Consider the following 25,653-nt stretch of genomic DNA (forward strand, 5'->3'; position numbering starts at 1 on the left):
TATATATACCACCATTTGTAAACGCTATAACTTTCACGTAAACCAATTAATTTACACAGATTGGGATTTTTTCTTTTCTTTTTTTTGGCCGCGGATGTCAGTCGCCGGGTCACAGTCAGTCATTACCGGCAGTTTCCTGGCGATTAGCGGCAAACACTGACAGAGAGCAGGGCTGCATTGTTTACACACAGCTCTGCTCTTTGTCAGTTCCCTGTCAGCTCCTGACAAGCTGATCGGGACAGAAGAGTTTATTTGTCCCGATCAGCATGTCTCCCTGCAGTACACACCCCCGCCCCCTAGTAAAACACTCCCCTCACACAGTTAACCCTGTCATTGAATAAAAATGTTAACCCCTTCCTCCCCAGTGCCATTAGTACAGTGTCAGTATTTTTTTTTTTGCACTGATCACTGTATTGCTGTCACTGGGGATGTCAGTGACCCCAAGTCAGTTCCCCCCAGTGTCAGAATGTTCGCCGCAATCCCGCAGTCCTGCCATAAGTCGCTGATCACCGCCATAAGTCGCTGATCGCCGCCATTATTAGTATAAATAAAAATTAAAATCCCAGTGTCTTTCCCGCCATTTGTAAACTCTATAACTTTCACGTAAACCAATTAATTTACACATATTTTTTTTTTGTAGCCAAGACATGTCGCAGAATACCTTTTGGACAAAATTTATGACGAAATTTTATTTTTACATTTTTTTACTGGACATGTTTTATAAAAAAAGTCCAAAATATTGTTTTTTTTCTCAAAACTGTCAGCCTTTTTTTTTTTATAGCGCAAAAAATAAAAAACGCACAGGCGATCAAATACCACCGAAAGAAAGCTCAATTTGTGGGAAAAAAAGGACGTAAATTTAATTTGGGTGCAGTGTTGCATGACCACGCAATTGTCAGTTAAAGTAACGCAGCGCCGTAACACAAACCGCTTATGTAACCGCTTCCTGACCACCCTACAACAGAAATACTGCTACAGGGTGGCATGGGTGCGCAAAATCACATATATATATATACATGATTTGCGCTCCCATGGTTTTCACGCCCCTCCCAGATAGCGTCAGATTGCCCATCAGTACACCAGTCATCACATTTAACCCCTTGATTGCCAGGAGCACGCTCATGTACAATAAACCTCTATTGCTAGTATAGTGTCTGAACGGGTCAATATCTTTGATCAGATCAGCACTATACCAGCGATCACATTAGTATAGCGTCCCCAAAAACGCAGCGTTAGCGGGATCAGCCCCGGCACCTGCCAGCACCTGCGTTTAGCCCCTACGCTTACCCCCCCTTCTCCCCCAACAAGTGCAGTGTCAGTAGGTCACTGTCACTTGATACATAGCACACAAAACCGCAGTGTACGCAGAATCAGGCCTGATCTCTGTTAGCACTTGCTGGTAAATTTTGATGAGTCTCATATGCAGCAGAGTGACAATACTAGTGCCGCTCTACCTTTGATGAACTGGCGAGTACCAGCGGTCTAGTAAATCTTGGTCTTTCGCATACCTCCTTGATTTTTGGAGCTGTTTTTCACGGAATATCTGTATGTGTTCATTGTGGATCAAAGCAATTTATATGCACAACAATTTATCGCCACCAACCCAAATTCAAACCTTGCCAGACCAGTCGCATGGAAACTCAATACAGTTTTCGAATTTACATTTTTTTGGGGCCTAACCCTCAACATGGGCATTACTAAAAGAAATGAATTGCGGTTGTATTGGTCCGCAGACCCGATAAATCATATGCCCGTGTTCTCTGCTGCTATGGCCAGGCAAAGATATGAGAGTATAATGTGTTTTATGCATTTCAACGACAATACACTCTATCATCCTCGGGGTAACCCTGAATTTGACCGGCTCCACAAAATTCAGCCCCTCTCAAATCACCTTAACCAAAAATTTGCAGATATCTATACTCCCCAGCAAAACATCTGCATTGATGAGTCCCCCATTAATTTTTCTGGCCGCCTTGCATTCAAACAATTTCTCCCCTGCAAGCCTGCCAGATATGGGGTCAAGATGTAGAAGATCTGTGAGAGGACAACAGGCTATACTTATAAGTTTCGGATTTACGAGGGAAAAGATAGTCACGTGGAGCCCCCTGGATGCCCAGACTACATGGGGAGCAGTGACAAGATAGTTTGGGACTTGGTGTCATCATTTCTCCATATGGGGTACCACTGATACGTGGACAATTTTTATTCAAGCGTGCCACTATTTAGACATTTGTTCAATCTTGGAACTGGCGCTTGTGGCAAATTGTGACATAATGTGTGCCCACCAGTAGAAGTGGGTGGACACAGGGCGGTATATTCTAACGGTGGGCATACCACACTTTTTCTGGCAGAGATTTCTTCTCATTTTTGTCATTCAGTCCACAGGCACCATACAAAAAAAAAAGAACATAGTATATATACCCAACAAGGACCAGCGACGTACTGGTACATCACTAGACTTTGAATGGTTATACCAGGATGCTGCAGGCATCATCCTGGTATCATTTTTTTCAGCCGGCGATCGGCTTTCATGTAAGTGCAATCCTAGTGGCTAATTAGCTACAGGATTGCTTTTACAAGCAGTGGGAGGTGATGCCCCCCTCCCCCGCTGCCTTCCACAGCTTTTTCGGGCAGTCTTGTGCCATCGGGGGAACCTGAGAATGCAGCCGGTGTTTCTGCCAGCTGAGCTGATTGGAGACCAGAATGGTGCCAATCATCTCTATAGCCTAAGAATTCAGAAACTACAAGCATTTCATCACTTCAGTTTCGCAGGATATAAACAGCGCCATTTGTAAATTGGGAAAGCATCTGATCACACCGATTTTGGTTTGATTAGATAATGTAAGGGCAGAGGAGATATCTAGAGTCTGATAGACCCCAGATTTCTCAAAAAAGAATATATGACAATACCCATTGAAGTTATAGGTGATTTGCATTCCCTGTTATAGCATTAGAAGTGATCAAAAAAAAAATGAAAGGTACAAATGTAAAAATAATAAAAAAGAATCAAAATAACTAAAAAAAAAAAAAAAAATCGCCCCTCCCATGTGCGCACACCTGTGTGCACAAGCCTTGACCCTGTGTCGGTATGTAAACAGTGGTTGCACCATGCATGTGAGGTATTGCCGTGAACGTCAGATCAAGGGCAGTAATTCTAACACTAGACCTCCTCTGTAAATCTAAAATGGTAGCTTTTAAAGGCTTTTAAAGCATTGCCTATGGATATTAAAAATGTTTGCAGATTGTCGCCATTGCACGGGGCATGCGCAGTTTTAAAGCATGTCATGTTTCGTATCTAATAATAAAAGTTTGAAAAATATACAAATCACAAATAACAGTGCAAACCAAATCACACAACTAAATATAACCACCACCAAATAAGTGCATATTAATAGTGCAAACAAAAAATCAATAAATAGGGAATCTCAATATAGTCCATTCAGAAAAGTCCATATAAACATGATCCTCAGTAAATGAAGTAATGAGATCCTCCTTCATAAGCAATGTGGTATTCAGTGCTCAAAAACACCCCATCAAAATGCACACTCACCATGTGCTAGTAATTAACCAGCATGTCAGTATATATCCAGCATTCACCAAACAGACTTCAAAGGACGATCCTCGTGTTGGTAATTACTCAGCATACTACTATGTATCCAGCATATCACCAAACAAACTCAAGAGAAGATCCTCTCATATCCAGATTAGCACATGTGGGTAAAGAAAATACTCGCCATAGTGCAGTATCATCCAACAAATTTATTGCCAAACAAACCCCCCTTAAAATCACACTCAAAATGAGCAAATAAAAACAAGGCGTTTTGTTATATCAGATCTCCAGTCTCTGCATCCTGTGTCTCACCAGCCAGCCCGCATTCAAGATGGTAATAGCGCATTCACGTGATCCGGACACGTGCATCAGCATGAGCAGTGATGTCACATGAAGGCCACACGCTGACGCATTTCGTCCAATGACTTCTTCCAAGGAATGGACTATATTGAGATTCCCTATTTATTGATTTTTTGTTTGCACTATTAATATGCACTTATTTGGTGGTGGTTATATTTAGTTGTGTGATTTAGTTTGCGCTATTATTTGTAATTTGTATATTTTTCACATTTTTATTATTATTTTGAGTTTTTTAATAATAGCAGCATCCAGTGAGTGTATTTCCTCTCTTTATTATATTGGCGCAATGATGTTGGTATAATAGAAGTGTTGTATTTATTGGAACATTTCTTTGGTAACTAACTTTTTAGTGCATGTTTGGTATCTATTTACTCGGCATACCATTATCTTTTATATTTTACAAAATAATTGACCAATATATTGTGTTTTTGTGCATTAAAAGTAAAAAAAGTGTATTTTGTTTTAAAATTTGCTTTTGAAAAATTGCTGCACGAGTACTATGTGCCATAAAAAGTTGTAGTACCCACCATTTTATTCACTAGGGTGTCTACTTTAAAAAAATATATAATGTTTGGGGGTTTAAATTAATTTCCTAGCAAAAAATACTGATTTGTTTCATGTGAACAAAAAGTGTCAGAAAAGGCTTGATCTTCAGGTGGTTAGAAGAGTGAGTGATGTGTGGCATAAACGTCTAATGCTGGGCATAAAACACCCCACCCCCAAAAACGACCCCTTTTTGGAAAGTAGACACCCCAAACTATTTGCTGAGAGGCATGTTGAATTAATAGAAGAATTTATTTTTTTACCACAAGTTTCTGGAAAATGACAAAAAAATATATAATTTTTTTTTTTTAACACAAAATTGTCACTTAAATGATTTACTGCTCACGCATGCCATGGGTATATGTGGAATTACTCCCCACAATACATTCTGCTACTTCTCCCGAGTATGGGGGTACCACATGTGAGAGACATTTTGGCAGTCTAGCCATGCACAGGACCCCAAAATCCAATAAGCAACTTCAGGCTTTTAAAGGGCTTTATTTCCTCATTACACTTCCTGACTACCTATCACAGTTTTGGAGGCCCTGAAATGCCAGGATAGAACCTAACCCCCCCCCAAATGACCCCTTTTTGGAAAGTAGACACCCCAAGGAATTTGATAAAAAGCACGGTAAGTATTTTGCAGATCTCATTTGTTGCCACAAGTTTTTGGAAAATGAAGAAAAAAAACAAAAACATTTTTTCTATTCTTTTTTTATATTTCAAAACCTTGTGAGAAAAAATGATATCTGCAAAATACTCACTATGCCTCTTTTTAAATTCATTGGGGTGTCTACTTTCCAGAAAGGGGTCATTTGGGGGGGTTTGGTGCTATCCTGGCATGTTTGGGCCTTTGAAACTGTGATAGGTAGTGAGGAAGTGTAATGAGGAAGTTACACACCTTCAGGCTTTCAAAGTGGTCATTGGATTTCAGGCTCCTGTATGTGGCTAGGCTCCCAAAAAGTCACACACACGTGGTATCCCCATACTCGGTAGAAGTAGCAGCATGTATTTTGGGGTGTAATTCCACATATACCCATGGCTTGTGCGAGAATTAAATCATTTAAATGACAACTTTGTGTAAAAAAAAAAAAAAGTTTTGTCATTTTCCAGAAACTTGTGGAAAAAAAAATAAATCTTCCATGGACACAATATGCCTCTCAGCAGATAGCTTAGGGTGTCTACTTTCCGAAAAGGGGTCATTTGAGGGTGTTTGTACTATCCTGGCATTTTAGCACCTCATGAAATGTGATTAGCAGTCAGAAAGTAAAAGCTGTGTAAATTCCATTATCTATACCATATTTTGTAGACGCTATAACTTTCACACAAAGCAATCAATATACACTTATTGGGAATTTTTCAATCAAAAACACGTAGCAGAATACATTTTGGCCTAAATTTATGATGAAATTTTTGTTTTTTTGGATATTTTTTATGACCGAAATGAGAAAATATATATATATTTTTTTTATTTTTTCTTCAAAATTTTTCTGGTTATAGCACCAAAAATAAAAAGTGCACAGGTGATCAAATACCACCAAAAGAAAGTTCTATTTGTGTTAAAAAAAAGGACATAAATTTCATTTATGTACCGTATTGCATGACCGCGCAATTGTCCATTAAACTAGCGCAGCGCTGTATAGCAAAGAAAATGGCGTAAATTGCAGTATCTTTACCATAGTTTGTAGACACTATAACTTTCACACAAAGCAATCAATATACACTTACTGGGATTTTTTTTGTACCAAAAACATGTAGCAGAATACATTTCAGCCTAAATTTATAACTAACTTTGAGTTTACTATACATTTTTTATAGCTGAAAGTAAAAAATATTGTTTTTGTACAAAATTTTTGGTCTTTTCTTGTTTATAGCGTGAAAAATAAAAAGCGCACAGGTGATCAAATACCACCGAAAGAAAGCTCTATTTGTGTGAAAAAAAGGACGTAAATTTCATTTGGGTGCAGCATTGCCGCGCAATTATCAGTTGAATTAGTGCACCACCGAGTAGCAAAAGAGGCCTGGTCATTAAGGGGGGTAAATCCTCAGGAGCTCAAGTGGTTAAAGTAACACAGCTCCGTATTGCAAAAAATGGCCTGGTCAGGAAGGTGGGTAAATCCTCTGGAGGGCACATGGTTACATTATGTGTAATAAAATGGAATGGCACAGGGAAAAAGTATTGAACATGCTAACTGAAATCTATTTAATACTTCATACTAAATCTTTTGTTGGTAATGACAGCTTCAAGACACCTCCTGTATGGAGAAACTAGTCGCATGCATTGCTCAGGTATGATTTTGGCCCATTCTTCCACTCTTTCATTCTTCAAAATCATGAAGGTTCCATGGGCCTTTTCTATGAACTCTGATCTTTAGTTCTATCTATACATTTTCTATTGGGTTCAAGTCAGGTGATTTGCTGGGCAATTCTAGCAGCTTTATTTTCTTTCTTTGAAACCAATTGAGAGTTTCCTTGGCTTTGTGTTTGGGATCATTGTCTTACTGAAATGTCCTCCCTCGTTTCATCTTCATTATCCTGGTAGATGGCAGCAGATTTTTATCAAGAATTTCTTGGTACATTTTTCCATTCATCCTTCCTTTAATAACATGAAGTTAACAGTACCGTATGATGAAAACCAGCCCCACACCATGATGTTCCTACCTGCAAACTTCACTGTTGGTATGGTGTTTTTGAGGTGATGTGCAGTGCCATTTGATCTCCAAATATGGTGTGTACTATGGCATCCAAACAGTTCCATTTTGGTCTCATCTGACCAGACTATGTTCTCCCAGTATGTCACAGACTTGTCTAAATGTGCTGCAAACTTCAAACGAGCTCCATCATGCTTTTTCTTCAGTAATGGAGTCTTGCGTGGTGAACGTACATACAGGCCATGGCGGATGAGTGCATTACTTATTGTTTTCTTTAAAACAATTGTATCTGCTAACTCGTGGTCTTTCTGAAGCTCTCCACAAGTGGTCCTTAGCTCTTGGACAACTCTTCTGATAATTCTTTCCACTCCTCTGTCAGAAATCTTGCAAGGAGCACTTGGTTGTGGCCGGGTTATGGTGAAATGATGTTCTTTACAGTTCCGGATCATGGCCCCAACAGTGCTCACTGGAACATTTAGAGGTTTAGAAATCCTTCTGTAAGCAATGTATGTTTTCAAGAATAAGGTTGAGAAAGTCTTGAGAGAGCTCTTTGCTTTTACCCATCATGAGATGTTTCTTGTGCGACACCTTGGTAATGAGACACCTTTTAATAGGCCATCAGTTGAAACTGAACCAGCTGATATTAATTTGCTCTGATAAGGGGCAAGATTGCATTCCAATTACTGATAGATTTCAGCTGATGTCTTGCCTTTCCATGCCTTTTTGGTCCTCCCTTTCTTCATGTGTTCAATACTTTTCCCCTATGTCATTCCATTTTATTACACATAACCTAATTTTTGAAATTATTTGTTTTGGTTTCTTTGTATATATGGGTTGCATGGGTTGTTACCGACATGTGGGGAAAATTTCATGTCAATAGCACCTTTAAAAATATATTTACTGAGAAAAATGGTGACGTGTTCAATACTTATTTTACCCGTTGTGTGTGTGTGTGTGTGTGTATGTATATATATATATATATATATATATATATATATATATATATATATATATATATATATATCACATATACACACACTAAACTATTTTTATTGTTTCCAATATATAAAATGCAAAGTGAGCAAACGGAAGGAAAATTAAATCAATATTTGGTGTGACTATCATTTGGCTTCAAAGCAGCATCAATTCTTACACTTGCACACTTTGTATACCTGCTTAAAGTCAGCGATTTCGTAGGGTTAGATTTGGGAGTATGATTAACCACAAACATATGTAAGCTGATACACAGTCATTACTGAAATAGAAACAGCTGTGTAGGAGGCTTAAAACTGGGTGAGGAACAGCCAAACACTGCTACTAAGGTGAGCTTGTGGAAGACAGTTTCATGTTGCAGGTCTTACACCATGGCAAGACTAAGCACAGCAACAAGGCACAAGGTAGTTATATAGATAAGTTATATATATATATATATACACACACACACACTGTAGATGGATAGATACTGTAGATAAATAGACATAAAAATACTTACGATCTAAGCATACAAGAATGGTATCCCTTTCTAGCTGTGTCACATGAACAACATCTGTCTGTGGGGTATCTGAAGATAAAGAATAAAATGTTACTAGTGTGGTATAGGCCGAGGAAAGAAGGGATGCAGAAATATAAAACAATATGTACTAACCTGTTTCTGTGAACCAAGAAGATGTGGAATTGGGATTCAGGGTCTCAAATTTCACAACCTGGTTAAAGTCTGTGCCCTTGCTGACACTTACACAAACTAAAGGAAACTCCTGTTCCGGTACCACCAGCATTTCCAAAACCATGAGTGGGCACGGCAAGGGGAAGTCTATATGCTGTATACAAACATGAATAAAATATTGAGAATGCAACAATAAACTAAATATGTATAATTAAACAATGAGCCTTAATTAATATGCAAATTTTTTACTTTCTAATTTTTATATTTTCAATAACAAAAAAAAAAAGAAAAAGAAAAAGGAAATGCACTTATCCACCGCAAGAAATTCAGTCTCATCTCTCATCAATTTGGAATGAGTCAAAAAGTTTATTATGATTTCTGATAGCTACATTTTTTGTATGCTCTTTACCACCTTGTTAAAATGGCAATGTGTTTTCAAACCTATAAATAAACACATTCAACAGGCTGGAATAAAAATTGTAAAGAAACGTTTCGCTACTTTGCAGTCACACGCAATCAACACTAGCTCATCTTTTATTTTATACAAAAAAAAGGAGGATTAAAGTGTGTGTGTGCGCATGTGCAATAAAATTAATTTTAGTGTTTTTTTCTGAAATATAGATATGATAAACAGTTGTGCAAATATCATGCAGTTTGTAGCCTACACCATTTTATTCTACAGGGCCTCTGCATTCAGAATATATATAGGTTCTTGGGGTTTAAGTAATTTTTTTAGCCAAAACAGCACACTTTAACATGTATGTAAAAAAGGAAAAACTGCTCTAGGTGGGAAATGTTTATAAATGACCTTCCCCTCTGCCCTCCTTCCCCCACCAGCTTGTTGACATGAAAAGTTAACTCCTGCAGCTCCCACCCTCCATCCAGTACTGTGCTGCCTCCCACTCTCCACATCTATTGTAGGAGATTCCTACCTACACACTGCTATGTTTATGTTGGGGAACAATGTGAAGGGGGCAAAGAATACTGCTGGCAGGGCAGAGAAAGTTGTTATAGGGGCCAGAGGAGACTGCTTTATAGGGACACCGCTATGGGGGGGGGCGACACTACAGTGTGTGTGTGTGTGTGTGTGTGTGGGCAGAGGATAATACTGTGTGGGAGCAGAGTTCACTACTGTGTATGGGGGAGGCATTACTGTGGAGGGTGAGAGGACACTACAGTGACACCTTATGTCTTCTTCGTGGCATCTTTTTATTAGGGGCTTTATATTTGTATTTTTTTTTTAAGAGTGCTGGGGATGGGGATCTTGTTGTCCAGGTATATCTCAACCTCTGAAAGGTTGCGTACCCCTGCTCTAAGCCTAACATCTATAGCAGCTGCTGGTGATTCCATAGAAGTAACAGAATCTGGCAAGGATTTGTGAGATCTTTCATTAGATAAAGTTTCCACAGCTGAAGGCTCAGAGGCCAATAAGGATGCAGACAGGTCAGATATTGACTCTGCAGGGAAAGACGTAGTGATATTTTAATAGCCTTCGTGGTCAGAGCCTGCAATCAAGTACTATTTAGCCCATAACAATGAGGAGGGGACCACTCCCAACAATATAGGGGGGAACCTCAAAGAATAGAGTGGATTAGCTAGGCATAGTGTTCCAAGTTGTAGGTATCTAGCTCCAGGGAGGGAGCAATGCATGTCTCCCCAGGAGGTAGCAATAGCTTTGTAAACACAGACTACATAGGATAGGTAGGGGTCAGGCACACAGGGGGGCATAAATCCTCATAAGTTCCCCAGGAAGGGAAAAATCCTGCTTCCACAATCAGTGAGGAGCCTCAATGCACCCTGCATCCACCTGTATGCTGAAGGACTAAGGAGCTCTGAGTCTTCAGTGCATGTGTTTCCCAGGATCTCAACACCATGAAAATCGTTCTGCATTCCAGTGACATCAGTGATACCGGGCATGGCATCATGATGGCAAAGGGAAAAAAATCAACAGTATCCGTCGGCCATTCCAAGCCATCCAAGTTTGATCCTCAGATGATAAAACATGGGTACCTGCCCTGTGACAGGCTGCTTCCCACCAGTAAAGACACTGTCAGCTTGGGGTGGGGACACTGTGCAATACGTTGCTCAGCCATATGTGCACTCCATGAGATGTTACACAAGTTCCCCCAATCCAGGATAAGGCTGGTACAGCCAAACCCACATGTAGTAAGGATCTGCATGAGCTTGTTGGATGATCTGGGGGGATCCAGATTATCCAGGCTGTCACTCAGATCAGAAGTTGGTTGAGGTTCCAAAAAAAAAAAAGGATTCCCTGATACACAAAGATAAATTGTGGTTGCGTTTCACTTTTGAAGATGGGGCTCATCTTAGAGCAGGGCTTGACAAATCCCAGGCGTCAGATCTCAATGGCGATTAGAAGTAGACTTCTACGGGAAGTCGCCTCCCATAGACTTCAATGGGAAACCGCCTCCCATAAACTTCAATGGGAAACCGCCTCCCATAGACTTCAATGGGAAACCGCCTCCCATAGACTTCAATGGGAAACCGCCTCCCATAGACTTCAATGGGAAACCGCCTCCCATAGACTTCAATGGGAAACCGCCTCCCATAGACTTCAATGGGAAACCGCCTCCCATAGACTTCAATGGGAAAATGCCTCCCATAGACTTCAATGGGAAAACGCCTCCCACAGACTTCAATGGGAAAACGTCTCCCACAGACTTCAATGGGAAAATGTCTCCCACAGACTTCAATGGGAAAATGCCTCCCACAGACTTCAATGGGAAAATGCCTCCCACAGACTTCAATGGGAAAATGCCTCCCATAGACTTCAATGGGAAAATGCCTCCCATAGACTTCAATGGGAAAATGCCTCCCATAGACTTCAATGGGAAAATGCCTCCCATAGACTTCAATGGGAAAATGCCTCCCATAGACTTCAATGGGAAAATGCCTCCCATAGACTTCAATGGGAAAATGCCTCCCATAGACTTCAATGGGAAAATGCCTCCCATAGACTTCAATGGGAAAATGCCTCCCATAGACTTCAATGGGAAATGCCTCCCATAGACTTCAAGGAGAAAACTCCTCCCATAGACTTCAATGGGAAAACTCCTGTCAATAGCAATCCTATGTGTACACTTATCTCTGCATGCCACTCTACTCTATCGCTTGCGAGTCTGGAATGCACCGCCACAAACTCGGACAGGGCCCTTTTCATAGTGGTACTCAAAACACAATGTGTGTGGATCGCATCTGTGTGAACCACCTCAATAGGAATACAAAATATCTAACCTGTCAAGCGAATCTGTGAGTTTCAAAATAAATCCAGAATTGCATGTGTGTGAACCAGGGAGATTCCACTCACACTTGGGTGTTTTGGGATCACAGCAAAAATCGCTGTAATAGCAAAACACATTTTCAGGTGCCACTATTTTCAGTGGCGCCTAAAACGTGGTGCAGTTTTACTGTGATTGTCGCATGGCCCGGGCGCTGACAACCCACGCTACGCTAAAACCCCCCCAAAAATCTGGCTCCTAACTTTTTTTTAGCTGGCTCCTAGATTCAAAGAAAATTTGTCAAGCCCTGTCTTAGAGTTCCATAAAATAAAACTACAATGAAGCACCAAAAAAAAAAATTCCAAAGAAGATACTCTGCTTCCAGTGCAGGGTATCAGAGAAGAAAAGTGATGATCGATCCAGAAATGCACACCACTTCTGAATAGTTGTGTCAAAGTGAACTACCCTCCATCAGAAGAGAGAGGTTCACTCCTACCCCCATGAAATGGGTCATGAACAGCCTTTGACATATGAAGAGTAATCATGGAGGAGGGCAAAAGTGTGGCTTCCTGTTCAAACACAGGCACAATATGTGTAAATGAGACAAACCCCCATATTACAGACTGAATCAGTACCACTTGAATCAGTGACTCAGAATACACTATATTGCCAAAAGTATTGGGACACCTGGTTTTACACGCATCCCAGTCTTAGTGCGTGGGGTTCAATATTGAGTTGGCCAACCCTTTGCACAGCTATAACAGCTTCAACTCTTCTGGGAAGGCTGTCCACAAGGTTTAGGAGTGTGCCTATTGGAATGTTTGACCATTCTTCTGAAAGCGCATTTGTGAGGTCAGACACGGACGTCGGACGAGAAGGCCTGGCTCGCTGTCTCGACTAATTCAACCGAAGGGTGTTCTATTGGGTTGAAACCAGTCAAGTTCCTCCACCCATGTCTTTATGGACCTTGCTTTGTGCAATTGTGCGTAGTCATGTTGGAACAGGCAGAGGCCATCTGCAAACTGTTCCCACAAGGTTGGGAGCATGAAATTGTCCAAAATGTCTTGCTGACGCCTTAAGAGTTCCCTTCACTGGAACTAAGGGGCCAAGCCCAACCCCTGAAAAACAACCCCACACCATAATCCCCCCTCCACCAAACTTTACATTTGGCACAATGCAGTCAGGCAAGTACCATTCTCCTGGCAACCACCAAACCCAGACACAACCATCAAATTGCCAGACAGAGAAGCAGGATTCGTCACTCCAGAGAACACGTCTACACTGCTCTAGAGTACAAATGCTTTGCATTGCACTTGGTGATGTAAGGCTTGGATACAGCTGCTCGGCCACGGAAACCCATTCCATGAAGTTCTCTATGTGCTGTTGCTGTGCTAATCTGAAGGCCACATGAAGTTTGGAGGTCTTTTGCCACTGACTCTGCAGACAGCTGGCGACTTTGGCGCACTGTGCGCTTCAGCATGCGCTGACCCCTCTCTGTCATTTTACATGGCCTACCACTTCATGGCTGAGTTGATATTGTTTCCAGTTGCTTCCACTTGGTTATAATACCACTAACAGTTGACCGTGAAATATTTAGTAGCAAGGAAATTTCACGGATGGACTAACTGCACAGGTGGCAACTTATCACGTTACCACGCATGAATTCCCTGAGCTCCTGAGAGCGACTCATTCTTTCACAAATGTTTGTAGAAGCAGTCTGCATCCCTAGGTGCTTGATTTCATACACCTGTGGCCATGGAGGTGATTGGAACACTTGAATCCAATGATTTGTAGGGGTGCTCCAATATTTTTGGCAATATAGTGTATATTGAAATATTTAGATAAGCATGATAGCCAGGCAGCTGGAATGTTTTGCAAAAAGCAAAAAAACAAACAAAAAAAGGGCTATGGTTAAAAAAAAAAAAGCTGTGATTCATGGAGCATCGTATAAAGGCTATGATTTGCTACAATGCAAGCACAGGCAAGACGGGCAGAAAGTAAAACCTTACCTTGATTAACATGAATTTCTGCATTTGTTCTACCCATTCTAAGAGTATAATACTGGATTGCAGGGCTCCACATAGATATTTATGGCTTGTATATGGATTCCTCACTAGACAAAAACAGGCAATGTATGAGAAGTCAAAACTACAGAAAGGAATAATGTGTCATTGTCACTAGTTTATAGATAACAGCAACAAGCATGGAGGTGTTACCTACAGCAACTCATCGGATATCATTTCTCCAGTTCAGGCAAGAAAATGACTTAAAGCATGGGGGATGTTATCCTCAGCAACCCAATATACAATATGTCATTTCTCTAATACAGGTTATAAAAATTTACAAAATTGGATTGTAAGGGGGAACAAAAACACTTTCCTATTTCTCCATTTTTCACATTTTTCATCTTTTCATCACTAACATAGTTATACATACAAAATGTCAGCTGATGTACCCACTGTAAGGATCATCTTCAAATTCAAGTTTTTTTTAGGACCCAGTTCACTTACCAAATGGAGTTTTAGAGCTTACTGCTCACTCTTACTCAAAATGCTGAAAGGATTGTAGGCTTAATTCATAATTATATACTGTATGTAGAAACATCAATTTTTCAGTCTGCTGACTATTCATTACAGAGCTGTCTACTTGAGTCCATGGCTTTCTGTTGTCTCCAGTCTGGACCTAGCCTGCTCACACAGACTCTACACTTTTTCAGCTCAGACTCACTGGTCTGTTCACACAGATACTACCTCTTCCTCTCGACAATCTCTGTCATGGAGGTCAAAAGTCAGTCAGTCTGGTACCTGTCTATTTAGCAACCATTTGCACAGTCAGTTAACGTACACTGCATTAATGCAGCTCATTCATTTGAATGCCCTGTGTAATGCACCATAAAAGGTGCTGTTAGCGCTTTTGGCAGCACAGCATAAGTCCTTCAGCATTGCAAAAGTACAGCACAATAATGTAAAAGGGGCCTTCAGGCCAGACAGCCCTGGAAGTGTGCTCCCAGCATGGTCTTATACATCTTTACACAACTTTTACAATTATAATGACTGAGGACCTGTTCACACCAGTTACTGGGAACGTGCTACCATCAGCAGATGCTCACAGGTGCCATTAATGGTTAATGGCGGCCCAAACATTCAGGTTTGCGACCACCAAGCAGCATCGTACCACAGTGCCATATATGTTAGTATGGCACAATTAAAAAGGTGACTCCTGCCATACATTTTTTGTGCTCCGACGCATTTGCCAGCCTGTGTGTTCTGGTGTGAACTGGTCCTAAGTACAGACTCTTCCCATTTGTGGGCTAAACCCACAAGTAGATTCCAATAGGTGGCTACCTGTTCTGAGCTCTCAAGCATCCTTTCGCTGCTTGAACTACCTATCCCTCTGTCTCTCTCCACTGTGGTGGATGTAATGGCTATCACACCCCATACAGACATAAAGCAATGGTCATATGAAGCTATACAGCAGATTTCAAAGGATTTAACTCATAACTGGAACATGCACATGATAAGGATGATAGACTTCAAACACATGACTGGCAAAGATACCAGTGTTTGACAGATTCTTCATTGTTTTCTCATTTTGGAGTCCAAAATTGCTCTGTTTACAGCTTTTCTTTAGATTTTTTTTACTGTATGCTAAACAGTGCACATATGTATGTTGGGCACATAAGGGTACTTGCTGTGGTAATATCCTGAATGAACTACATCAAAGCAGTGGTTCTCACGTGACATCACTACCCCTCCTTTTCACCTTCTCCAATCAAAGAACGCAATGCATTCATTTAGAAGACGCAAACCATTCTCTGAATGGCCCCCGTGTTTAGGGGCTGAACTCCTGTGTTCAGAATGCATCGAGCCAGCCATGGGAAGCAAGTGCAGATCACTGAAATAGTAGTATTTATTTCAGTGATTTCCAGCTTTCCATGGGCATTAGCCAGGCCCAAACTGAATAGTAATTACAAAGTACAGTGCCTTGAAAAAGTATTCATACCCCTTGAAATTTTCCATTTTATTATGTTACAACAAAAACATCAATGTGTTTTATTGGGATTTTATGTGACAGACCAACACAAAGTTTCACATAATTGTTAAGTGGAAGGAATAAAAAAGAAAAATGCTTTTCAACATTGTTTACAAATACATATGTGACAAGTGTGGCATGCATTTGTTTTCAGCACCCCCTAAGTCAATACTTTGTAGAACCACCTTTCGCTGTAATTACAGCTGCAAGTCTTTTTGGGGATGTCTCTACCAGCTTTGTACAGAGAGTGAACTTTTTGCCCATTCTTCTTTGCAAAATAGCTCAAGCTCTGTCAGATTGGATAGAGAGAGTCTGTGAACAGCAAATTTCAAGTCTTGCCACAGATTCACAATTGGATTTAGGCCTGGACTTTGACTGGGCCATTCTAACACATAAATGCTTGATCCAAACCAGGGGTCTCCAAACGTTCTAAACAAAGGGCCAGTACATTGTCCTCCAGATTTTAGGGGGGCCAGACTGTGGCCATTGGAAGTAGAAATTGTCTTGGTGTCAATGGGAGTAAACAAAGCATGTTGATATTAGGAGGAGGAATAGTGCCCCACCACTAGTGTCAGTGGGAGGAATAGTGCCCCATCATTGGCATCAATGGGAGAAATAGTGCCTCATTGCCCTGTATTTGGCTCCATCCATCTTCCCATCAACTCTGACCAGATTCCCTGTCCCTGCTGAAGAAAAGCATCCCCACAACATGTAGCTGTCACCACCATGTTTCACAGTGGGGATGGTGTGTTCAGAGCGACGTGCAGTGTTAGTTTTCCGTCACACATACAGTTGTGGCCAAAATTATTCAACCCCCAATGCTGTAAAGGGGTTTAGGGACTATAGTGTACATTTGGAATTGTATTCAGAATCAAATCCTACAAGGACGTTGTAACTACCCAAATGCAACTAAAATGACATCAATTGTTTATGTAATACAGTAGTAAATGGTTCTTATGTGGTTTCTTCATTGCCACAATTATTCAACCCCTTAAAGACTACCACTCTGAAGAACAGAGGTTCATACAGGTGCTTTCCATCAGGTATTGAAAACACCTGTGGATGTCACCGAGCAGCAATCAAGCATAATAAGCACCAATTAGGCAGCTTTAAAATGACTGTGATACTCAGCTCCTTCTAGACATTTACTGGTGTGGTTACAAACATGGTGAAGGCAAGAGAATGGTCCAGGAAGACAAGAGAAGAGGTGATTTCTCTTCACAGGAAGGGCAATGGCTATAAGAAGATTGCAAAGATGTTAAACATACCAAGAGACACCTTAGGAAGCATCATTCGCAAATTCAAGGCAAAGGGCACTGTTGAAACGCTACCTGGTCGTGGCAGAAAGAAGATGCTGACTTCGACTGCTGTGCGCTACCTGAAGCGTAGAGTGGAGAGAAGTCCCCGTGTGACTGCTGAGGAACTGAGAAAAGATTTGTCAGATGTGGGTACAGAAGTTTCAGCCCAGACAATAAGACGCACACTGCGTAATGAAGGCCTCCGTGCCAGAACTCCCAGGCGTACCCCCTTGCTGTCTCCAAAGAATAAGAAGAGTCGACTGCAGTATGCCAAAAGCCATGTGGACAAACCACAAAAGTTGTGGGATAGTGTTCTGTGGACTGATGAAACAAAATTAGAACTGTTTGGGCCCATGGATCAACGCTATGTTTGGAGGAGGAAGAACAAGGCCTATGATGAAAAGAACACCTTGCCTACTGTGAAGCATGGTGGAGGGTCAATCATGCTTTGGGGCTGTTTTGCTTCTGCAGGTACAGGGAAGCTTCAGCGTGTGCAAGGTACCATGAATTCTCTTCAGTACCAGGAGATATTGGATGGAAACGTGATGCAGTCCGTCACACACCTGAGGCTTGGGAGACGTTGGACCTTTCAACAGGACAATGATCCCAAGCATACCTCCAAGTCCACTAGAGCATGGTTGCAGAGGAAAGGCTGGAACATTTTGGAGTGGCCATCGCAGTCACCAGACTTAAATCCGATTGAGAACCTCTGGTGGGACTTAAAGAAAGCAGTTGCAGTGCGCAAGCCTAAGAATGTGACTGAACTGGAGGCCTTTGCCCATGAAGAATGGGCGAAGATACCCGTAGATCGCTGCAAGACACTTGTGTCAAGCTATGCTTCACGTTTAAAAGCTGTTATAACTGTAAAAGGATGCTGTACTAAGTACTAAGATTGAATGTCACTTGGGGGTTGAATAAAACTGATAATGCTGTGAGCACAGAAAAGACATTTGTGGTTATTTCATTATAACTGTTATGTTATATTTGTCTGACCTACAAGTGCCTCTTTAATGTAAATGTAAGCAAGATGACTGAATGATCAAAAGCAATGTCAAACTGGCCAAAACACTCAATTTCAGTGGGGGTTGAATAATTTTGGCCACAACTGTAGCATTTTTATTTCTGGCCAAAAAGTAACATTTTTGTCTCATCTGACCAGAGTACCTTCTTCCACGTTTGCTGTGTCCCCCACATGGCTTCTCGCAAACTGCAAATGGGACTTCTTATAGCTTTTTTTCAGCAATGGCTTTCTTTTAGACACTCTTCCATAAAGGCCAGATTTGTGGAGTGCATGACTAATAGTTGTCCTGTGGACAGATTCTCCCACCTGAGCTGTGGATCTCTGCAGCTCCTCCAGAGTTACCATGGACCTCTTGGCTTCTTCTCTGATTAATGCTCTCCTTTACTGGCCTGTCAGTTTAGGTGGACGACCATGTCTTGATATGTTTGCAGTTGTGCCATACTCTTTTCATTTTTTGGATGATGGAATGAACAGTGCTCCAGGAGATGTTCAAAGCTTGCCATATTTTTTTTAGAACCTAACCCTGCTTTAAACGTATCTACAACTTTATCCCTGACCTCTCAGGTGTGTTCCTTGGCCTTTATGATGCTGTTTGTTCACTAATGTTCTCTAACAAACCTCTGAGGGCTTCACAGAACAGCTGTATGTATACTGAGATTACATTACACACAGGTGGACTGTATTTACTAATTAGGTGACTTCTGAAGGCAATTTGTTCCTCTAGATTTTAGTTAGGGGTATCAGAGTAAAGGGGGCTGAATACAAATGTACGCCATACTTTTCACATATTTATTTGTAAAAAATTTAGAAAAACATTTATCATTTTCCTTCCACTTCACAATTATGTGCTACTTTGTGTTGGTCTATCACAAAAAATTCCAATAAAATACATTTACGTTTTTGGTTGTAACATGGTAAAATGTGGAAAATTTCAAGGGGTATGAATACTTTTTCAAGGCACTGTAACTATGTAAAAATATACTATACCTGGAATTCATCTTTATATTTCAATATTTTTATTGAGAAACAAGCATAAAAAAGCATAAAACGAGATGGCAAAAAAAAATTCCACCTACATGGTGGAACGAGATATAATAAGAAAATAAGAGGGGGGGTCAGCTGTAGGACTCTCATGATACAGTAATGTAATTAATCCAAGGCTCCCAAGTCCTCTCAAATCTGAACATATCTTCATTGACAATACTTGTCAGTTTATCGTTAACCATTATCCAGTTAAGTTTTTGTTTCACCCTAACGGGATCAAAGATTGTTTCCAACTTCTAGCTATGGTAATGCGAGCCGCCAGTAATAGGTATAAAATTAGTTTCGTGGATTTTTTGGGGACGTCAGAGGGTAGTATATTGAACAAAGCCACTTCCGGAGATCTACGGATACTAACTCCTGTTACTGAGTATATAAAATTGAATATGCGGATCCAGAACCTACTCACAACTAGACATTTCCACCAAACGTGGAACATGGTACCCTCTTGACCACAGCGTCGGAAACAGCTAGATGACACTGAGGGATACATTATGGCTAGGCGAGTAGGAACCAAATACCATTGAAGTAACGTTGTATAGTTGGATTCAACAAGATCAGTGTTAATCGAGATCTTCGATAGAGTATGAGTAGAGTATGAATATTTCTCTGTGAGGCATCTTATAATTAGTCACAAAATATTAAGGAGACCGAGGATGAACCCCATCTAAATAGTCTCTGATACGTAACAATCCCTTATTAATCCATCACTGGAACCTCGAGGAAGACAGACCCGGGGCAAACTCAGGATTACCAAACACCGGGGCCAACGGGGTATGCGGAGAGGGGAAAGGTTTACGAGCTCGCCATCTACCAGACACCGATAATGAATATGATAGAGTAGGACACAAAATAGGAGGACGCAATCCACTGGGAAGCCACATGAGAGTACCAATAGCATATGGACGGCATGAAAGAGCCTCAATCCCAACCCATTGGGGGACATATCCCCTGGCTGTAGTACACGATAACTGTGCTATTTGGGTCACCTGAAAGTATGCTAAAAGATTAGGGAGTCCCAAACCGCCATGCCTCTTCAGAGAAAATAAAGTAGATTTGTTAAGCCTAGGGCGTTTTCCCCTCCACACAAATCTAGAGACTGCTGCATGTAGTAATAACAGTTCCCGTTTGGGGATCATGATTGATAGTGTCCTGAAATAGTACAATAATCTTGGTAGAAAGGTTATTTTAATAGAATTAATTCTACTGAACCAGGAAAGTGAGAGATCCTGCCAGTCTAGTAAGTCATTTTTAAGTCGTTTGAAAAGCGGGAGATAGTTGGCCTTGTATAACGTCGATATAGATTTCGTAAGGTGAATCCCTAGATAGGGGAGAGAACCAGGGGCCCATTGAAAATCAAAATTTTCCCGGCAGTAATAAGCCTTCAAATCGGGTAACGAGATATTTAAAGCAACCGTTTTAGATGAGTTGAGCGTAAGACCGTAAGCCTCAGAAAACCGATGAAACATGGAATTCATCTTTAAATACTTGAATGACCATAGCCTCAATAGCGGCTCGATTCTGTGTAGGCTGTGTCCAGTGGACACAACGATTCATGATGCTTGGTACTCGGCTGCTGTGAGCAGCTGGGGTATCATTTGATCACTATGACCAATCATAGCGATCACATGATTACATGTAAGCAAAACTGTCATGAATGGCTTCGATTCAGGACAGCTTGCTTTCTACTGTGATGCTGTGATTGGCCCACAGCTATCATATGGTACCTGACACCCTGTACCATGTGATTAGCTGTAGCCAATCACAGCATTACAATTGTAAGCAAGCTGTCATGAACGAAAGCCATTCATGACAATTAAATCTATTGCGTATAACAGTGATCATTAACAATGAGTAATAACAATGTAAAAACAAAAATAAAAAAAAACCCTGATCATTGCCCAAAGTAGTACAGTGTCACTATGGTGACAGTGAACTACTCTTATTACAGTATGTAAAAAAAAAAAAGTTTAAAAAAAATGTAAATGTATTATTTTTTTTACCTACTGTCAGTATCCCTGATCACTGCCACACCAGTTTTGGCGACGCTGTACTACACTGGTAACAGTATGAAAAAAAAAATTGTGAGAAAAAAATTACAACTTCAAAAAACTCACCATGCTTCTTACTAAATAATATGGACTGCCTACTTCCCAAAAAGGAGTAATTTGGGAGGTATTTGTACTGTCCTTGCATTTTAGGGCCTCAAGAAATGAGATCGACAGTACATCGGGATTGATATATATATATATATATATATATATATATATATATATATATATATATACACAGTGGGGATCGAAAGTTTGGGCACCCCAGCTAAAAATGTGTATTAATGTACATAAAGAAGCCAAGGAACGATGGAAAAATCGCCAAAAGGCATCAAATTACAGATGAGACATTCTTATAATATGTCAACAAAAGTTAGATTTTATTTCCATCATTTACACTTTCAAAATAACAGAAAACAAAAAAATGGCGTCTGCAAACGTTTGGGCACCCTGCAGAATTTATAGCATGCACTGCCCCCTTTGCAAAGCTGAGACCTGCCAGTTTCATGGATTGTTCTCAATCATCATCTGGGAAGACCAGGTTATGTCAATCTCAAAGGTTTTTAAATTTTGTTTTCTGTTATTTTGAAAGTGTAAATGATGGAAATAAAATCTAACTTTTATTGACCTATTATAAGAATGTCTAATCTGTAATTTGATGCCTTTTGGAGATTTTTCCATCTTTCCTTGGCTTCTTTATGCACATTAATACAAATTTTTAGCTGGGGTACCCAAACTTTCGATCCCCACTGTATATATGTGTGTGTGTATCATAGTTTGCAGACTTTATAACGTTTACAAAGACTAAATAATATACACTGATTTGGGCTAGTTTTAGTTTCATAAAGAGTTTATTGTGAAAGGGCAAAATATTACCATCGATTTGGGTTAATTTTACCAAAGAAATGTAGCAGATTACTTTTTGGCCTAAATTTATGAAGAAAGAATATTTGTTTGCAACATATTGTAACAGAAACTAAGACAAATTTGTTTTTCCAAAAATGTCTGTATTTTTACATTTATATAGCAAAAAATAAAAAAATTCAGTGGTAATTAAATTCCACCAAAAGAAAGCTCTATTTGTGTGAAAAATTATATCATTTTCAACTGGGTACAGTGTTGCATGACCAACCAATTGCCAGTTAAAGTAGCACAGTGATGAATAGCAGAAACATGCCCTACCTTCCAAAGTAGTTAACCCTCATTTTACTATAGGCTGGGCATTCGCTGTATTGAGATAAAAAACCTTCTGTGATCAGCTCCCCACCAGCCCTCCCTAAATACGATCTCGATCCAGCGTTGTGCTCAAGAGCAGAGGCTCTCTCTTCTCTCTCCTCACTGCATGTGGAGGCAGCAGCGGGAGACATTGGCTCCTGCTCCTGTCAATGACAGCCTGTGAGAAGAAAGCTGGGGGCAATGGACACACAGAGCACGGCTTGTGATCAAGCCCACATGAGTGCCCCCATAGCAAACGACTTGCTATGGGGGCACTCGAAGGGAGGGGGGAGGAGCTAGGAGCACTGGCAGGTGACCCTAGATGAGGAGATCAGGGCTGCCCTGTGCAACATATGGATAATATGGATTTATTAATAATAACAAAAAAAACCTTTACCATCACTTTGTGCACATTATTAGGGAAATTGCTCCTTTTGCATTACCACAGTAATCCACACTGGTACTTTAGATGCTGCAGCAATATCACTCAATTCCATATTACAAACTCAAAACTGATGGTGTACAATATAATGTACAAGAATTATATTAAATCACAAATCACACAAACAGGTTTGAACACAACATTGTAGTAAGTACTATTTTCACTGTGTTATAACATAGAACATGTAGATTTGAACTGCTTTACTAACAGATTTCTCACTGTAATTACTTCACTGCAGAAAGATAATACACTTGCACACACTCTTATTAATATGTAATGTAAGTGAGTTTTACAAAGAAAAGACTTACCAACACAGCACTTTTGACAAAATTTTGTATCTGGTATTTTTGCAGAAACCGCAAACTTCCTGGACATGGGCAATAAAAAGAAAGATGAATCAATACAAAACAGTCATATGCCTGATAGCTAGTTGTTCAGTGTATAAATCCTAATGGCTACACTGTATTTTAAAAGCAGAACAATTCTTCTGGTGTCACCACAATTTCCTTGGCTGTGCAGAATACTAGAATTTGTTTGAGGTCCATTTAATTCAACAAGCAATAAAATCTAGGTTTAGTTGAAAGCTTCAAAAATTCAAAGACAGCTGTACAAGTGCATCAGCAATCATGCTACATTGTCACTTTCCATATTTCTATAAACAAAACTCTATGTACCTGTGTACTGCAGAAAGCAGTCTTCCTGTAGCCCTCTGCATCACATTAATACATTGAGAGGAACTTACTAAGACTGGAGCAGTCAAAATTAGGATCAGTGATGCACATTAACCAATCAATTTCTAGTTTTCATTTTCAAAGCTTACCTGGACAAGCTCAAGTTAGAAGCTGATTGGTTACTATGCACTGCTGCTCCAGATTCTGCCTACTCTATTTTTATTATATCTCCCTCATTGTGTGACACATTTTATTGTTAAAAAACTAAACGTTATTTACATGTAAAAAACAAATAATTTGTTGGAATAAATTTTGCCCTGTATTGTGAGGCAGTGCACACGCACACCACAACACAGTTCCAATCACACAATAAATTACATTCACTCAGCAGTATGATGTCTAATGTGCTGTGTGGGGCTCCAGGGCCCTCAACATGTTCTGACTAAAGGTGCATTTCCAGAAAATATGCAAAGCAGTTTCTTCCTGGATGATGCAAAAGAGGCAGTGTCTTTATCAGCTTAGGTTTCTAGCATGCATTAATTGTGTGACACAAGCTGCTGCCATATTTACAAGGGCTAAATTTCACCAAATTGTAAAATTATATAGGCAAAGGCAAGTTCTCTGAATAAACCTGCTACTTTATTAAAAGATGCTGAAATAGAAAATAACTGACAATGGCATGTTTTCTTGTATGTGCACAGAAGCATGCGACCATTAATGTAGTTCTAAACGGCTTGCCTGTCAAGCTTAAAGTGACATTTTCTTTGCATTAATGGTAAATATTTTTCCCAGATATCTCTTATCTTTGCAAACCATCTTGCCTTTGTCTCCTACACACTGCCACCAACGAAGTCAGAATATTTTGTTAGATCCCAGTGACCACCTTGCAGACAGTGAATTAAGAAAAAGTGTCAGAGACAACTTTTATCTCAATGTAGTGCCCGCATCAACTTTTGGTTGATTTATTCACACTGCTTTTAAAACAAAAGCTTAAAAGCTGATTGGCTGTGCTCAAGTTGAGACAAAGTTCATCACAGAAACTTTTATGAAATCCCCCAGTGTGTGCAGTTTCTGCTCCCGTGTGCCATTTGTGCTCTCAGGCAATGCACGCCCTATGTGTTTTTAGGATGTGCATGTTCTCAGGCAGTGAATGTTCTGTATAGGACATAGGGAGAGAGAATGACATTTCCACAGAAGGAGATAAGAAGGTTGCAGGGAGGCAAGGACTGGCTTCCAGGATACTTCATCCCTATGCAGTGTAACAGAGAGGCCATTAAGAAGATAAAGGGAGCCAAGCAGTACTACATCCCTAGCCAAAAGTGTTGAGAATGACATTAATATTAATTTTCACAAAGTCTGCTGCTTCAGTGTTTTTAGATCTTTTTGTTAGATATTACTATGGCATACTTAAGTATAATTACAAGCATAAACAAATAAAACAGGGTGCACTCTCCTCGTGCATTACCGCGATAAATAGGAATTTATCAAAAAGTCAAAAATGCATACTCACAAACTAAGAAGGTCATATAAACAGAGACAAGGAGCCAAAGATGATGGTCTCAGACAGCGGGGGTCCTTTGGTGAAATATGCTAACGCGTTTTGGGAGTCGAACTCCCTTCTTCAGAGCTCATAATTACAAGCATATCATAAGTATCAAAGGCTTTTATTGACAATTACAATAAGTTTATGCAAAGAGTCAATATGTACAGCGTTGACCCTTCTTTTTCAAGACCTCTGCAATTTGCCTTGGCATGCTGTCAGTCGACTTCTGGGCCACTTCCTGACTGATGGCAGCCCATTGTTGCATAATCAATGCTTGGAGTTTGTCAGAATTTGTGGGGTTTTTTTGCTCATCCACCTCGAGGATTGACCAAA

General features: G+C 40.3%; 1 protein-coding gene across 6 annotated transcripts in view; it reads right to left on the bottom strand.

Moving 5' to 3' along the window:
* Positions 1-25,653, bottom strand: part of MAP4K3 (mitogen-activated protein kinase kinase kinase kinase 3) — a 478,522-nt gene that overhangs the window by 16,827 nt on the left and 436,042 nt on the right. For all 6 annotated transcript variants that reach the window (XM_089681775.1, XM_089681773.1, XM_089681774.1 and 3 more), the window contains 4 exons: positions 23,415-23,473; positions 14,016-14,119; positions 8,750-8,921; positions 8,597-8,665 (listed from right to left, as the gene is read on the bottom strand). In XM_089681775.1, coding sequence (XP_089537901.1) covers positions 8,597-8,665; positions 8,750-8,921; positions 14,016-14,119; positions 23,415-23,473 — 404 coding nt within the window. The remainder of the gene's footprint in view (positions 1-8,596; positions 8,666-8,749; positions 8,922-14,015; positions 14,120-23,414; positions 23,474-25,653) is intronic.

The sequence above is a fragment of the Staurois parvus genome, unplaced genomic scaffold (genome assembly GCF_062004578.1).
Source record: "Staurois parvus isolate SC_StPar_1 unplaced genomic scaffold, SC_StPar_1.0 ptg000277l, whole genome shotgun sequence".
Taxonomy (NCBI): Eukaryota; Metazoa; Chordata; class Amphibia; order Anura; family Ranidae; genus Staurois; species Staurois parvus.